The sequence below is a fragment of the Chenopodium quinoa genome, unplaced genomic scaffold (genome assembly GCF_001683475.1).
Source record: "Chenopodium quinoa cultivar QQ74 unplaced genomic scaffold, ASM168347v1, whole genome shotgun sequence".
Lineage (NCBI taxonomy): Eukaryota > Viridiplantae > Streptophyta > Magnoliopsida > Caryophyllales > Amaranthaceae > Chenopodium > Chenopodium quinoa.
The window spans coordinates 4,053,522-4,070,478 of NW_018745617.1; the positions used below are offsets into that span (position 1 = coordinate 4,053,522).

A 16,957-nucleotide genomic window follows, 5' to 3' on the forward strand; every position below is an offset into this window, starting at 1 on the left:
GTTGGATATTGTACCAAGTTCTCAGAAAGGAATCGAGTTGCATTGTGACAACAATGGCACCATTGCTCAATCAAAGGAGCCAATGTCACACTTCAAATCCAAACGTGTTGAGAGGAAATATCACCTTATTTGAGAGATCGTTGGCAGAGGAGATGTCAAGATGTGCAAAATTCATACGGACGAGAATATCGTTGATCCTCTTACTAAACCCCTTCCATTGCCTAAGCATGAGAAACATGCTAGTGCAACTAGATTGAGGCTAATGATGTAATTTAAGTTGTATTAGTTTTTGAAAAAAAAACTTATTACATATGTAATACATTCATTTGCAGAATTATGTTTAATTATAAATTCATTATTTCTCTTATTTAATTATGGTTTTGATATTAAATAAAATGTCCAAAATAATTATGGATTGATGGACTCATAAGGTTGATGACCTGGTGAATGAAACCCCACAAGTGAACAAAATCCACATATTATTTAAGTTCCTAGTTCGAAATCATTAAAGTGCACATAAATGATTTCAATATAAGGACTAGCATGTAAGATTGATTGGATAGCGCAGTTTCATGGGCTATAGGAGCGTAGTGAAGCTCGGTCAATCACATGGATATGCATGTATGATGCATGATCGAACTATAGACCTATTTTGAAGTTCAAGTATAGAGCTTCCGGATATATTAGTGGATTCCTTTTGACATGAGTTGAACACTGATTCTATTTAATAATTTATTTGACTGTGGTACATTCAAACGTCTTCCCGTAACTGGAGATTATATAGGATGTTTCCCGGTTGATTCAAGAGTTGAGTGGGAGCTTTGGTTGCCACAAGATTGGATTGAGTCTACCTATTTAACTAGGAATGTGTCTTGGCCCCTTGAAGAGGGAGAATTAAGAAAATGCATGGTCGTGCTCAAATGGATTACATAGTAATCATTTGTCTTGTAATTCTAACTCGGATTTCAAGAAAAGATTTGTAGATTAATATGATCACGACATGAGATGCAATCATATTATCAAATTGATACACATTGACTTAAGGAACTTGAATATTGCGCACTTCTCTCAGACAAGTGGGAGATTGAAGGAGTTATGTCTTCAATAAGTGCAATTACTGGATATATCAAGGATCACTAATTATGGAGATAATAAGTTCGTTGTTTTCGATCGTCATTGTCTATTTCTAGATTATGATAAATGATCTTTGGGCTAGTCAAATAGCCCAAAGCCCTTTAGAATGGATCCTATGAAGTCACACAACAAGAGTATTGAGTTAAACAAGTTCGAGGCCCCTTAATGGGCCTCATGAGAATATGACAAACCATATAGAGTGTTGGGCTAGAATAATTTTATTAGGAATAGGAATTTGGGCTTGACATGGACTCTTATTTAGAGATTTGATCTATCAATAAGATCCATGACTTAGATTGAGATAACGATTGACAGTCAGTTAATTGTAGTTCAAGCAACCAAGTCCCAAAACCCTAATCTTCTCTCTCTCACTCACGACTCTCTCTCTCTCTCCTCCCCTTGTCCGTACGGCCGGCCCCTCGTGGTGGTTCGTGTGGTGGCTCATGGTGGTTCGTGGTTGGTTTGTTGCTCTCTCTTCTCGTAGAAGGTCAATTGAAGGGTTCAATTGCAACTAACTAGCATTAGTGGATGTTTGATCCGTGCTCGTGGACCAAGTAGAGAAATCGCACTTGAGGTCCTTTGTCTCCCTTGTTCTTGCTCGCTCATACGTGGAATCATGATTCAAAGGTATAATTACTTGTTTTTATGTGTTATGCATTGATCTGGGTTATTTGATGCTTATGAATATGATTCATGAAATTCCGATTAGAGTATCTAAATCCCTACACCCATTTCATGTACCAAACTAAACTGGATTGGACATTTTTTATAAACAGGATACGAAAAGAAAGATTTTCGAAAACAGAAAGAACTATTTTTATTAAAAACAGAGAAATCACGAGACTCTTTCACATTTCACCTTGTTTGATAATAAATGACGTGAAAGGTACTCATCACTGGGTCTGGTTTTTAGGGGGACACGATCAGGTGTCTACAGTAACCAAACTTAAAGGGTAACTTTAATAATGTGTAATTTCTTATAGATACATAATTACATAACTTTAATAAGGTACTCATCACTGGGGTAGTTTTAAGGTTTTTGTTTTTTTAAATGTTTTGGACCAATTATATGCTGACACGTGGCATTGTAGGTCCTACTAATGAATTTCATCCATGAATCAATTAAGTGGTGGTAAAATCCATTTTTTGGTTTTTTTTTTGTGGTGTTAAAATATAAGTTTATTTTTTTAAAAAAATTTTGGTAGTGTTAAAAACTTTTTTTTAGTTATTTTGTAGTGTTAAAATTCAAAATTTCCTAAAATTTATTAAAAATAAATAACTTTTGTAATATAAAGGGTAATTTTAAGTATTTTTAACACAATTTTAACTCGTTATATAACAAAGTAACATACACCCGTTGTATACAAGACTTAGGGCATGTTTCGATTTATTGAAAACAGCTAAGTTGAATAGAGTTGAAATGAATTATTTTTGAGAGAAGAAATTAGGAATTGAACTAAACTGACGTGAAATTAAGCTGAACGAAATTAAACCTCAGTCATTTTAAAGGCATGTTCTGATTTACTAAACTGAGTTGAGTGGAAGTGAATTGTTTATAAGAGATGTAAATCTAATATATATTATATAAATAAAGTAGGCATTTTTCGAGAGCATTTGGCGCGCCACATAAGAAAAGGTATTATTTCGACCAATGAAAAATTAGATTAATAATTTATTTTAGAATTAAAAAATTTACTCGCCACCTAAGCAAAAGTGACGAATAGGATTTAAGAATTTTGACACATAGGTATTGAATAATTAAAATTTAAATTACTTTTTAAAAAACCAATAATTATCTTTTCTAAAAAAAAAAGTAATAATTATCTTTTTTTACATGCAAATTTTTAATCGCAAATGTCTTTAATCTCTCTCTAGAAAATATTGTAAAAGTTTGGTTTTACTAATAGAGAATAATTAAAATTTAAATAAAAAAACTAAACTTTTTGATGGAAAATACTACGTATCTTTAATCCCTCCCTAACAAATATTATAAAAGTTCGATTTTAATAATGTACTCATCAAGACGAATAAAACTAAATCTTATATGATTGATTTCCCATAATTTTTAATAGTTAACCAGTTATAAATGAGACTTACATTTTAAACAGAGCGAGTATATTAAATAAACGCATAGGCAAAAGACTTATTTTGATCAATAAAAAATGAGATTTGTCATTTCTTTTTTGAATTAAAAATTTAAATTGTCACATAAGCAAATTAGTGAATAAGGTTTGAAATTTTAAATTCAAGTGTCACGTAAAATAAATAAAACAACAAAAGATAACTTTAGTGTTAAAATTAAAATTATCTTATGATATTAGGAATTTTATCCATATATTTAATGAATGATCTTCATAAATATACAAAATTTTTAATTAAATAAAATGATTCATTAGAACAGTGCATCGCACGGGCTTACATCTAGTATATATATAAATAAAGTAGGCATTTTAGGAGAGCATTGGGAGCGCCACATAAGAAAAGGTATATTTTCGACCAATTAAAAAATAGATTTCTATTTTATTTTAGAATTAAAAAAATCACTCGCCACCTAAACAAAAGTGACGAATAAAATTTTAAATTTTTGTCACGTAGGTAAAAACGACGAATAGTAATTTATTAAGATTTTAATTATTTAAGAACACTAAATTTTATCATTTTTATTTGTTACAAAACTAAAAATTATCTTTAGATATTAGGATTTATATTATTTAAAAAACTAAAAAATATATTTTGATATTTAAAAAATATAAATTATCATTTGACGTTAATGGTATTATGTAATTATCTAATGATATGATATTTTCATACAAAATTTTAAAACTTATAATGCAAGAAAAAAATTAGGAGATCACCAAAAAAATATTTATATACAAAATGTATATAAAAATTCGTGCATCGCACGCCACATAAGCAAAAGTAATATTTCGACCAATGAAAAATTAGATTTATATATTAATTTAGAATTTAAATTTCCAGTCGCCATTTAAGAAAAAATTAACAAATGAAATTTGAGAATTGAAAAAAAAATTATCTTTTATATTATCTTTTACATTAGGATTTATATTATTTTAACAAATAATTAGAAATTAAAAAATATATTTTGATTTAATGATTTTATCTAACTATCCGATGAATGAGATAATATTTATTTCAATTTATAAATTCAAGTTCTATATACGTAAAATTTAAATAAGAATAATTTAAAACTTAACAAAATATTTTACCGTAAATTAATGTTAAAATAATAGAATAGAAAATAAAAACAAAAAATATTAAGAAATTACAAAAAAAATATACAAAATGAAATATTTAAAAACCGTGCATCGCACGGACTTATATCTGGTTAGAAATTAAACTAAATTAAATTATTTATGTGAGAAGAAAAATAGGAACTAAAACAGAACAGGTCTTAAATGGCTGGTATGAAGACTTCCATCAAAAATAACATGAAGGTCGGTCCAACTCCAAATAATCCGGAAATGCTGACAAACCCCTAAACAAAAACCCTTACGTTTTTCCCAAATCACACTTGTAACTCAATCAACCAACCTTCGTCACCACATAAACTCACACCTTTCTGCCACAAACTAGCCCCACCTTCCTTCTTTCCTCCTCTTCATTCATTATAATAAAAAAAATCAAAAACCACCCAAAATAAAAACCTTCATTATTCCTTCTAACTCCAAACCCTTCTTAACCAACCAAATAACCCCCTTTTTTTTCGCAGAAAAATGGCGATTGCTTTATTACGCAGTCAAAGTAGTGCTAATTTCCGCCATTATTACTCTAATCAAATCAAACATAATAATTTCTACAATAATTCCAAACAAATTGGTTCTCAAATTTGTCATAATTATAATCATAATCAATTGAAACAATTGTTGCAACAACAGCAGAATGTAAAGTATTACTCCAGATTCTCTAATTTTTTCAGAAAATCAGTCAAAGAAGTCGAGGTTCCGGCGCCGCCATTTTTGTTTAGGCCGTCGGTATCTTCTTCAACGTCGACAAAATCGTCGGTTTTATCGAAGTTTGGGTTTGTTGGGTGGTATTTAGGGTTGATTAAGTCTCGCCCTGTTCTTACTAAAAGTGTTACTTCTTCTCTTATTTACATTGCTGCTGATTTGACTTCTCAGGTATTACTTTCATTTTCTTTAATTTTAATATTTTTTGGTTGATTGAGTTTTTGAATTGTGACATGCCTGATTTGGGATTATGCTGGGAAGAAAATGGTATGAATTTGATTGTTATTGTATTGGAAAAATGTCAACTTCTAAAGAAAATTAATGGGGGTTTGATATAAATTAGGGAAGTTTTTGGTATTGTTTTTATTTTATAGAGTAAAGAATCTATGAAAGATTTTGACTGTTGTTTGTTGAAAAAGTGGGATTTTTATTCTATTATTATTATTACTTTAGGAAATGAGTGGTTTTATGAAGTTAGAAACTTGTTATAGGAAATTGTGAGAATTTGGAGTATTGAGTGTTGTAATGGACAATAATGTAGACGGGATTTCTATCCCAGGTTTTGGCGACCAACCTTCAAGAATTCACCTAACTAAAGTTAGCTGAGATACAATATTTTAGCTAACATGGGTTAAAGAGTTAATTTGCTTGGGAAAAATAGGTTATCTTTGCTTTGTTTTTTAGAATATGCATACTTGGACACGGAGAAAGGAATATTGAGGCAATTGAGCTTATAAATTTGGACGATATCGATGCGCATTAACTTGTAGAACATCTTAGGTTTTTGTCAAACAAAAGGGGTCAAACTAATGGTGGTGATTAGTTATCTTATAAAGTCATGTACAGTTGTTTCGGGGTTAGGATGGGAAATTTAACCTTATTCATGTTCATGTGTGTACCATGGTATTAACATGGCTTGTCAAGATTTATTTTGTGCTAATTTCTTTGCCGAAGAAAGGTATGAAGATAGTTGGTGGACTGGGTTGGTTCTTGGGTGGATTAAAAGGGAATATAAGTATGGAACCATTGTATAAAAAGGCTCAAAGTGCACCAAGGTGTTTTAGAGTATACTTATGAACATGACTAAGGTTAGGAAATGCAAACACTGTACAAAATGCTATTTTGTTTGGAAATTTCATATGGCTTGCAATTTCTTAGATGATTCTTTGGTTTTATGTAGATTACCAGCTTAGTTTGCAATTACAAACTATGTAAGTGGCATGTCTCGCATCTGGCACTTATTGGCCACCAACACACATCTGCCTGATACATCTTGGATATGTCAGGTGGAGTATATCTTTATCTTATTTTTGTGGACAATTATAAGATATATCTGAAATATATCTCACTTGACATCTTTTGTCTCTAGAATCTACGAATAAAAAGTTGTAAATAAAGAAAAAGGAAGAAAACATGCATTTACCATGAATAAAAAATATATTCTATATGAAAAGAAAATGTCATGATCATCATGACTTGAATCTCCTTACAAATACCCCACGTCAGTCTATTACCTTTTGATATCCTATTCTTATGTATTTCGTGAGTCAATTAGAAAGTTAATCTATCCTTGATTTCCTTAATTCTTTTCTTATTGAATTGCACTCCATATCATGGCATGTATATATTAATATGGCGTGACTGGTTTATGACAGACTATTGCATTGCAATCTTCTGAGTCGTATGACTTGATTAGGACGCTACGCATGGCTGGATATGGAGGGGTGATTTTAGGTCCAACGTTGCATTATTGGTTCAATTTTATGTCAAGAATTCTTCCAGGAACAGGTTTACTGACAACAGTGAAGAAAATGGTATTGGGGCAGACAGTTTATGGACCAACTATGACCGTTACTTTCTTCTCGATGAATGCTGCTCTGCAAGGTAGGGAATTTTTAAATCCCACTATTTTACAATATATAACTGTGTGATGCTGTCAAATATTTTGCACTTTCATGCAAGCAATGCAGGTCAAGAAATAGGGGAGAGTACTAGCTTAATTGCCAATCTTATTACTCAATAATTGCTTGAAACTTGCAGTAGAGACAGCATGATTAGTATGGGCTGGAGCTACATGCTTACTTAGGGTATATATGTTAAGATTAAAACATAGTTCTGATGGCATTTTGCTGTAGCAACAGCTGAAGGAGATAAACAAATAGTGTCAATTTGAATAGCAGTATTGGTGCATGAAAGAGTTGAGACTTTTTTGTTTAGCTTTTGTGTATGCACTATGCAGCTTGTTGTTTACTTAGTTATAAACTATATTTTAGGTCTTTCAAGTGAGTTTCAAGTTTTCAACTCATGCTTCTGCCACGTTGATAAGACATGCCAGTGGCTGGAGCATTCTATGAGTTTTAAGTTTGAAAGTTCATTAACTGACATACTTCATTTGATACCCATGTCAAAGTAATTAATGTGGCCTTCTCATTACTGCACACAATCAAAGCATTAATTTCAAATTGTGCAGGCTGCAGCATGATATCCTCTTTAATAACTAAGTTGTCTACATATTTTCAGCTGTTTGGCGTAACTTGTTAGAACACAATCACTACTCTTTTAAATTAGGGTCGTTTGGTTCAGCAAACTAGAATGAATGGATTATTCAAAAAAAAACTAGAATGAATGGATTAGGAACCCATACCAAAGTGGTATAGATTGGGAACCCAACATCATGCCAAATTTTTTTGGTTTAAACTAAAAGATATTTATTTAGTTAGGGTTTGTATCTAAAGTGGAATGGATTTATAAACTTAGGGGATAAGGTGGGTATGAGATTGAACTCCATTGAAGGGGGTTGTAATGAAGTTAGATACTTATTATATGAGGTACCATGGTAAAAAATGTTTAACAAACCATTGAAATGGGTTCTACTCCATTCCAAATGTCTTGCCAAACACCCCCTTATGAAATTAGTCACAGAAATGAAGTCTAGGCTATGTTACTCGGACAAGGGATATTTGCCAGAGTATTGGTTTTGATACAACCCAACCCAGATCCAAGCACAAAACACACGGTGGGTGCGGCTTTTGTACTCAGAAATGGTTTTCTGTTCTAACCATGAATCAAAGAAAAGGACTAAGGGGGGATATCTGGGTGAAAATTGGTCTTCAAGACTTCAAATAACACGATAAGGTTGAAAGTTTTCAGATCTAGAATTGGTGGAAATGTCCCTATGCTGACAATTGAAGTTGAAAGTTACTGTAAGAAGAAAGATATTGGAGGGGCTGACAGGGAGAGGAACCGATTGTGATGGCTGGAGTTTTTGTTGTCTTCTTTGTTGCATGTGCTCGATTATTTTCTTTTTCTTTTTAATTTATTTTGATGGATCATTCTTTGCATGCATTATCTCTGTTTTTTTTGGGCTGACTGCAGCTCATTTACTGCTTGGGTTTGAGGTCAGTCACCATTATTTTGGGTTTCCTATTGAGCTATATTTTTTACTAACAAACTCTTTTTTTCTGCTTCTTAGTTCTTACTAAGTTACTTTGCAGACACTGAAACACAAACTTGTGTATGAATTAGTATGTAAATGAAATACATGAATATAAATGTTAAATACTTTTGTATAAATTTTTCATAAATGGTTGTATTCTTGTATCTCCAATCACGTGTCTGAATTTTGGGCAGTGTTCGTATCCTAATTATCTAAATTATTTGTTTCAGACACCTGTATCTGATTTGTACTCTTGTCCAAGTAACATTGTGTCTAAGAAAGGACCACAATATGATACTAACATATGAAATAGTTCTTGTTTGGTTGACAACAGCAAATGGAAGCAATGAAAATTTATGGGAATTGATAGATTGGGTAACTGCGTGGTTGACACTTGACAGAAAAAATAAAATGAAGCAAGTGGTTATCAAATATTTCCTACAAAACATGGGGAATAAATTACTTATCCCTTCCTCGTCCATCTAAATTCATGGGAATTTCAAAGTCTCATGTTGTTAACCATATAAGTTAAAGAAGTTCTTAGTAATTTAGTTAGGGAATAACTTCCCATGAAATGCAATTCTTATGGGATGTATTTCACGGGTTGTTATTTCTCTAATTAAATTTCTAGGAGTTTCCTCAACTTGTTTGGTTGACAACATGGGAATTTTGAAGTTCTCATGTTGTTAACCAAGTAAGTTAAGAAGTTCTTAGTAATTTAGTAAGGGAATAACTTCCCATGAAATGCAATTTCTGATGGGATGGATTTCATGGGTAATTATTTCTCTTATTAAATTTCTAGGAGTTTCCTTATATTGTTTGGTTGACAGCATGAGAATTTGAAATTCTCATCAATTATGATTGATTGTGGTGGGGGCTTTGTTGACTAATTCTCATGTTTTGCCATAAATTTCCACATCCTCCAATTTACTCATTTTGGTCAATATATAACTACCCAATCTGTGTTAATTCCTATGAATTTCACTTTCTCCATGTTTGTTGTTTGCAAAACAAACACTTAGCTGTAATTTGAGGAAATGCATATCTCAAGCTGTCTGGGCTGTTGATTATTATTAGAAAGCTACTTTTTGATTCTTGTGAAGCCACTGTTGTCATTATAGTGGTTATGGAGGTATACATCTGTGTGAAGCCTAAAAACGTTGCTAAATAAAGGCCTTTGGACAAATGTTGTTGGTCATGTTGGAGGGACTATTACCTGGATAGCTGCTGAATGTATATATGGACTGGGGAAAATCTTTTTCAGCTTCAACTGTGTGTCTAGCTTATCTATTTGGAGGAAAGGTTGGACTGTTGGAGAAGGGTTATCTTTTCAAGTCATTTCCGTTCTGCAAATTTAGTTTGCCATTTTTACTATGGAAATTTTACTCTGCTGCATTAAAAAATTGAAGTAATAGTGAAAGGGAGAGATTTGGATTGTGGAGCTAGTAAATCAGTTAAAGCACAAATTGTCAATTACCTATCTTTTTGTTTGGTGCTTTGTTGTGATCCTTGCCGTATTTGTCTTTGGTGTTTAATGGGTATGCTCCATGGTAATTAATGCTTGTACAGTTTTGCTTTGATGAAATTATCTGAGAATTCAACGGAAATATGCATTGATTGGCTGGTTTTTATTGTATTACAAATTTCCTCTCAGATTCTTTGAGTGTGTTGGGGATGAATATGAACGACTCTCTTCACTATCTTTACATTCTCCCTCGCTATTATTTCAGGTGAAGATTCCATGGAAATTTTTGCGAGATTGAAGCGGGATTTACTTCCAACAATGCTAAATGGTGTCATGTATTGGCCAATTTGTGATTTCATCACATTCAGATTTGTTCCTGTTCACTTACAGGTAACAGTCATTAGCTTGTTTGTGATGGATGTTAAAGTGTTCTTTAATCAGTGCTTTATCTTTTATTATCTAGAATATCAACGGGGGGCTAAGGGGCAGTAGGGGAGGGTAATTCAAGCAATTCATTAAGCAAGTTCATGACCACTAAGGCTGTGTTTTTATCTGTTTCTAATTTAGTGTTGTTTTTGCAGCCGCTAGCGAGCAATTCATTTTCTTATCTGTGGACTATTTATATGACATATATGGCAAGTTTGGAAAAACCGAGTGTGGCTTGATGATGCAATTTTCATTCAGGAGCTAGATGGCTTTCTGGAACAATTTTATCAACTATTTGATAATGGATTACAAGTCTGTCCATTACCTTCATCTCTTATAGCAACTAAACCAGCTTCCTTGCCTATTCAGTTGACCGTGGTTGGCTGGTTAATTTTTGTAATATATTTCAGATATACTACTATTAGAAAATTTTGTTACTACTATTTTAAGTCTTTGATATCTTGTGTAGTATGTTAATTTGCTGTAATTTTTTTGGATGTTATGCCGACTTAAATTATGCAGAATGGCTGAATGGGGGTCAAAATCAGGGAAGTCTTATTGCGTTACAGTGATGCATAAGGGAATTGTATAACATGGCATTTTGTAAATAATGTTAATTTTGTTTGGGCCTATATTTCTCTTTTCCTTATCATGTCATATGTTTCCTTGTATTTCTTTACCTGCAGCACTTCTATATCATGATTGTCGATAATTCAATATGCTATATATTATTTTGATTATTAACACATTTAATGATATCAAATTTATTAAAAATTAATGTTATGAAAGTAAAAAGTGAGATGAATCTAACAACATTTTATATGATTATACTTCTTTAATCATATTATCTGTTTTAAAATGTCCTAATCTGACAGACACTTTTATGTTAGTGCGAAATTTTGACCAATAATATATAATTCTCAGTATGTAATTCTGACCAATAATTTTAACCAATAATATATAATTTCATCAAAATTTTGACCAATAATATATAATTCTCCTAGCTCACATATAATCTCAAGGGAGAGCAGTTGAGGATGACAAATATCCCATGCTTGTTGTAGGGTTGTAGGCATGTTGATTAATGCAACCATGTATGCAAACAAATCATCATTTGGTATTGGTATAAAGATAATCAACTTATCACAACTTAAAATCATAGAGACAAATTATCACATAAATGCATGGATACATTTCATTGCTAAACAACATATGATGGGATAACACACACTTAATAAATTGCATTGGCAAATTATCTCATAAATGCATTTAGGTATCTAAGTTCATTTATCATGTATAAGCCCTACCCATCTACAATGGGTGGGTAGCAATGAGAATGTATAAATCCTTCACCTTATTTTAGGAAATTCAAAAAAAAAAAAAAATTAGATAAGATAAGTTTTAATAGGGGTTACTCACTAGTATCTATGTCCTTTTATATTTGTCCCATTTTTCTTTTTAGTCAGTCCCTTTAAGTTTACCTCATACTACTTTTGGTTGTAGGGATCAAACCTTTTATCTCACAATTACTATACTAACCCCACCACTTTTTTGTATCATGGAGCAAACAAAAGGGGACTGAGGGAGTCATCCATTAAAGATTGCTTTTTGTTTGACCCAATTTCCTATTAAAGTCATCCATTTAAGATTGCTTTATAATATTAAAGTACACAAGGACTACCACTTTACTCTCACAATTTTTTTTAGGTCCCACCACTTTTCTCTCTAGTTAATTCTACTCAATCAAAACTTAATAAGGTGACATATTTGATATTTCTATAGGGAAAACAATTGAAGACGGAGGGAATAAGTTTTAAAAAGGTTATTATGTTTATATAAATTCATGTAAGTTTTGATAAGTGAAGTATAGGTGAATGAAAAAATTATGGAATTTGAATTCAATTTCAATTTTTTATAATTTTATATATCATATAACTAATATATAAAGTTAAATTTTTAGCCAAGTTACGAAATAGCAACACTTGACATTCCAACTTTTTACCAAGTGTCGTGCCACCTTGGATAGATTTAAATAGACTTTATAAGATAACAATTGCCAAGTGTCGCGCCACCTTAGATAGATTTAGATAAACTTTATAAGATAAAAAAGTTAGTTAAAAATTTTATTTTCATTCAAATTAGGATAGAATTTTAAAATAAGATGGTTAGTTTAGAATTTTATTTTCAATAAAATACCAAATAATAAAAAACTTATAATTAGGCCACAAACCAACATCATATACTTATTCTAACATTAATATACGTAGTATCATTTTAACTTTTCGCCAAGTGTCGTACCACGTTAGATAAATATAGATAGACTTTTGATGGGCGTTAGAACGGTCGTACATTCCACACTCAATCAAACACATTTATTAACAAACACCTTACAAACCAAGCATAATGACAAGTAAGAGTTCGGTCCACAAGGAACAGGATATGATTGCCAAAGATCTTTACACTTAAGCTAACTCGAAGTCAATTGGTGAATTGGAGTTCGTCAAGAAGACAAACAAACTATGGTTCTAAATCAATGAATTAAAGATACTAGGGAATGAGATCCACTCAACCAAGGCAAATAGGCAAACGGGGAGTAAAATAGACAAGATATAGCAAGGACTATATGTAAAATCAACCTCATGCAATTAGAAAACAACTCACACTACTAAACTTAGATTCCTCATTAGTTTAGCAATAGATGATACATAATCAAATTACAATAAGTAATGACGTACTCAATTTACACTTCCATGTCAAATTAGGCATATCATACTATCAAGCTCCTTAGTCAAGGGTAGCTAAACCTATCATGAGGAACTAACAAGAAATCTCATATAATCAATTTAATTGCAATACAAACATCAATGCTTCTCCCACATTTGCATAGTTAACCCAAAAGGTCGAGCTTCACCCAACCCCTAGCAAGAAAACTACTCACAACTCATGTTTATCAACATGCAATCAAGAATTAGGGTTCTAAATACTTTAATAATTGGGGAAAAGTGGTTAACAATTGAAATAACTATCATCCAATAACAAATTACCAAGAACTAAGAAGATTTAAATAACATGCAAATACCAAATAAAATTTGAAATTAAAAGGAAGAAGGTTGGAAAAATTACTAATTGAAGCTTCAAATGTTGAATACAAATTGCCAAACTTTGAGAATAATTCTTGAATTTCACTAATACAATGATTTGATTTGATGAAAACTAAGCTAAATTAATCCTAAGGAATGTTTCAAACTAAGAGAGGTTTCTGAAAACTAGGCTACTGTCCTCCTTCTCCTTTTTTTTTTTAAAACGATCTCAAAAGGACCTTAAATAGTCCGTACAAAATTGGCTGAGATCGGGAAAAGGTCCGACCGAACTCTGGGTAGGTTCGGTCGGACTCAGGGTAGGTTCGGTCGAACCCTGTGTAGGTTCGGTCGAACCTCCCTGATCCTTGTTTGGTCGAACTTTTGAGGTTCGACCTCTCCTGCAAAATTGCTGAAAACTGGTTTGACACTGCCTTCACTGCACCCTGGAGGTTCGGTCAAACTTTTCAAAAGTTTGACCACACCAAGGTTCGACCGGACCTTTCAGAGGTTCGGCCACACCTCCTCTTGCACTTCCTTTTCTTGCTTCCTCTCCTTCCCTTTTGCTCCTCTTGCCTTTGTCCATGGCTTCCATACTTGGCCAAGGGGCCTCCCACCGTGCATAGGACCGTCACGGAACCTGCAGAAGATACCAAAGTTCACGAGAGCATGGGGATGATAAAATAATGCATAAAGATTATCAAAATAAGCATTACTTTTCATCAACACAAAAAGAAGCCATAAGAGGATAATGAGGTGGAAAAACCTAAGAAAAATAAGAGGAAAAAGACCTAAATACTACCCATAAGAGTGACATAAATGTCACTCATCAACTTTGTAGCAAAAAAAGTTAATTTAAAATTTTATTTTTAATCAAATTGAATTATAATATAATTCTATCTTAAAAGTCTATAAACAACGAGGGCATCGCACGAGGCACAAACTAGTAGATAAAAAAAAAAATCTTCGAATCAGGCGATGTTGGGTCATAAATTCATATCATATACGAAATGTTGAGAAAATACAAGTTTATCATTATGATAAAGTGATAAACATAATTTGTTTATGGGTCATAAATTCATGTGTAGAGAAAATACAAGTTTATCATCGTGATAAACATAAATAACAAAATTTTTAATAAACTAACAACCCTTTATTAAGTATAGGTCGCATACTCGCATTGTCTTTAATAAATTTACAAAAATGCCATGTTGACTAGATCTCTAAATATTTAGGTTTTTTCATTTACTATTTTGTCATTTAAAAACAAATTTTGTTTATCAAAATAATTGAACGCGGTTTCCATCTTAAACCACAGAAGACTAGAGTTCTGATTTTGGTTCACCCTCTTCAGTCTTCAGACTTACTTCCTCTGTCTCTCCACCCATGTCTGAGAATCCGTTAGAACCCATCTTCAAAACCTTCCAAAGAATTTCAAATTCTATTCAAACCCAACTTTTCTCCTTCACTGGCTTAGCTATTCACCCTTCACCTTCCAATGAAAAGCCTCTTCTTTCTCTATCCCCTTCCAATAAGCCAAATTCATCATACCCTACTGACATTTCCGCTAAGGTATTTTTCCCTTTATTTTATTAGATTATTATTTCAATTTGAAACTTTGTTTATGATCTGATTTTTACGATTATGTTATACCCTTTTGTCAAATTCAATTACCCATTTGTTAAATGCTCTCCTAACTTCGAATTTTGTGTGTTAAACTTCATCTACTATTTGTATTTCGAGAATATAGTAGCTGGGGTTATTGTGTGCATTGCGAATTTTAGTGAATTTTGGTATTGGGATTTATTTGGAATTAAGGTATTGAGGAAACTAAATTCTGAAAATCAATTGGAATTTGAATTATGCTATGTATGTGTTACATTAGGAAGGTATGGATGTGTTGTGCCATCTTGGAAGCAATGAGCAGATTGATTTCAGAGTTTGAAGATGTTCTGGAGTTTGGATGAACCCACATGGCCACATTGTTAGTGGCATCAAAAAAGTTGCATGTAGCCGAAATTCATTTGGTCTGTTGCATTGCCTATTGTTTTGGTTAGTGAGATTTTAGAAAGGGTTGAATTGTCTATCTTTGATTCAATGTGAAAAAACTGTGTCACCTCACAGACTCCTTTTAATGTAAATCAGCATATGTCGTGTATATAAAGAAGCTGATTGGGTTGCTGACATCCTTTGAAATTTTAGGAATTCGTTGATAGGGATTTAGTCAATTCCTCAATATCTTGCTCATTCACAACCAAATATTTTCACTATCTCCCTTTCAGCCCTTTGAGTAAATGCGGCAAAAGGAAGGATAATCCATGGACCGAACCCATCTTCTCCATCCCATAGGAACTATGAGATCACCCCTAGGATGCCTTCGGCACTCAAGGATGCTCTTGTTTTTTTTTTTTTTTGTACATAATTTTTTTATACAATCCCTTGTTTTTTGATCTTCTTGTAGGCCTTCTGAACAGTTTATTTGGTTGTGAAAACGAAAGAAAATAGTTTCTTTGTGTTGTACCTAGTCTGAAACCAAGTGGATTCATCTTTTGTCCCATTTTCTTGCCTTATCAAGGTCTATATCATTTGGGAATGAACATATCATTATGTACTTTTACATTAGCTAGCTTTCTACCTTAAGAGAAGGCAATCCTAGACTTCTTATTTCCTTGCATTTTCAAAACGGAGAACAAATATTAAAAAAAAAAAAAGAAAAGCCATTATATGTATTTTTATCGGTCACTTTCTTTGTAAGTTGCTTATCCTTTGAACACCTTAAGGCATATGCATGCTTAAGACTTGGTGGATTGCATTGGTCATGTTAAGCAATGTTTGCTTATTTTTAATGCTGAAGCCCATTGCTTTCCTCTTAGGTTTGGTTTGACTCCTTTAATATAGGGTAAAGCCTCTCAGCCAGTAACGAAGGAGGATCTTGGAAGGTAGGGGTGTACACCGGTCCAAAACCGGACCGGACCTGGACCGGACCTGTTTGGACCGGGGACCTGAATTGGGTAATTATGAGGACCGGGGACCGGACCTGAATTAACAGGTCCGGTTCCGGGCCAGACCTGAAAAATCAGGTCCGGTCCGGGTTTGGACCTGAATGGACCTGTTTTGTGTCTTTTTCGTTTTTTTTTTTTTTTAATACAAAACCTGTTGGACCTGCATATGGACCTGTTTTGTGATTTTTAGACCTGTTGCATAATTTAATAATTACATACAAACCAAAATTATCAATTACAAAACTACATAAAGTCTATAAAGTCCCGATTCTCAAACACCAAAAATACAAATGAGTCCACCGAAAATACAAATAAGTCCACGAAAAGTCATTAAATTACATAAATTCTCTTAAGTCTCAACTCTCAACTCTCAAGTACTAGGAATACATAAATTCTCCAACGAGTTGTTTTCCCTTTGATCGCGTGATTCACACTAATGAGTCCACGAA

General features: G+C 32.6%; 2 protein-coding genes across 3 annotated transcripts in view; both read left to right on the forward strand.

Annotated features, from left to right (window-relative positions):
- Window positions 1-4,466: 4,466 nt before the first annotated feature.
- Window positions 4,467-11,079, forward strand: LOC110716625 (protein sym-1-like). The gene is made up of 4 exons (XM_021895272.1): window positions 4,467-5,273; window positions 6,758-6,986; window positions 10,269-10,393; window positions 10,585-11,079. Exons 1-4 carry the CDS (start codon window positions 4,869-4,871, stop codon window positions 10,666-10,668), a joined length of 843 nt encoding a protein of 280 aa, XP_021750964.1. The 5' UTR covers window positions 4,467-4,868; the 3' UTR covers window positions 10,669-11,079.
- A 3,722-nt stretch (window positions 11,080-14,801) lies between these two features.
- The window catches only part of LOC110716656 (FAD-linked sulfhydryl oxidase ERV1-like), a 33,929-nt gene continuing 31,773 nt past the window's right edge, over window positions 14,802-16,957 (forward strand). Inside the window, exons 1-2 of one of the 2 annotated variants that reach the window (XM_021895303.1) lie at window positions 14,803-15,078; window positions 16,405-16,445. In XM_021895303.1, the coding sequence (XP_021750995.1) occupies window positions 14,893-15,078; window positions 16,405-16,445 (227 nt within the window). In that variant the 5' untranslated portion in view covers window positions 14,803-14,892. Of the gene's footprint in view, window positions 15,079-16,404; window positions 16,446-16,957 lie in introns of both variants that reach the window. The other variant, XM_021895304.1, reaches the window with a different exon arrangement.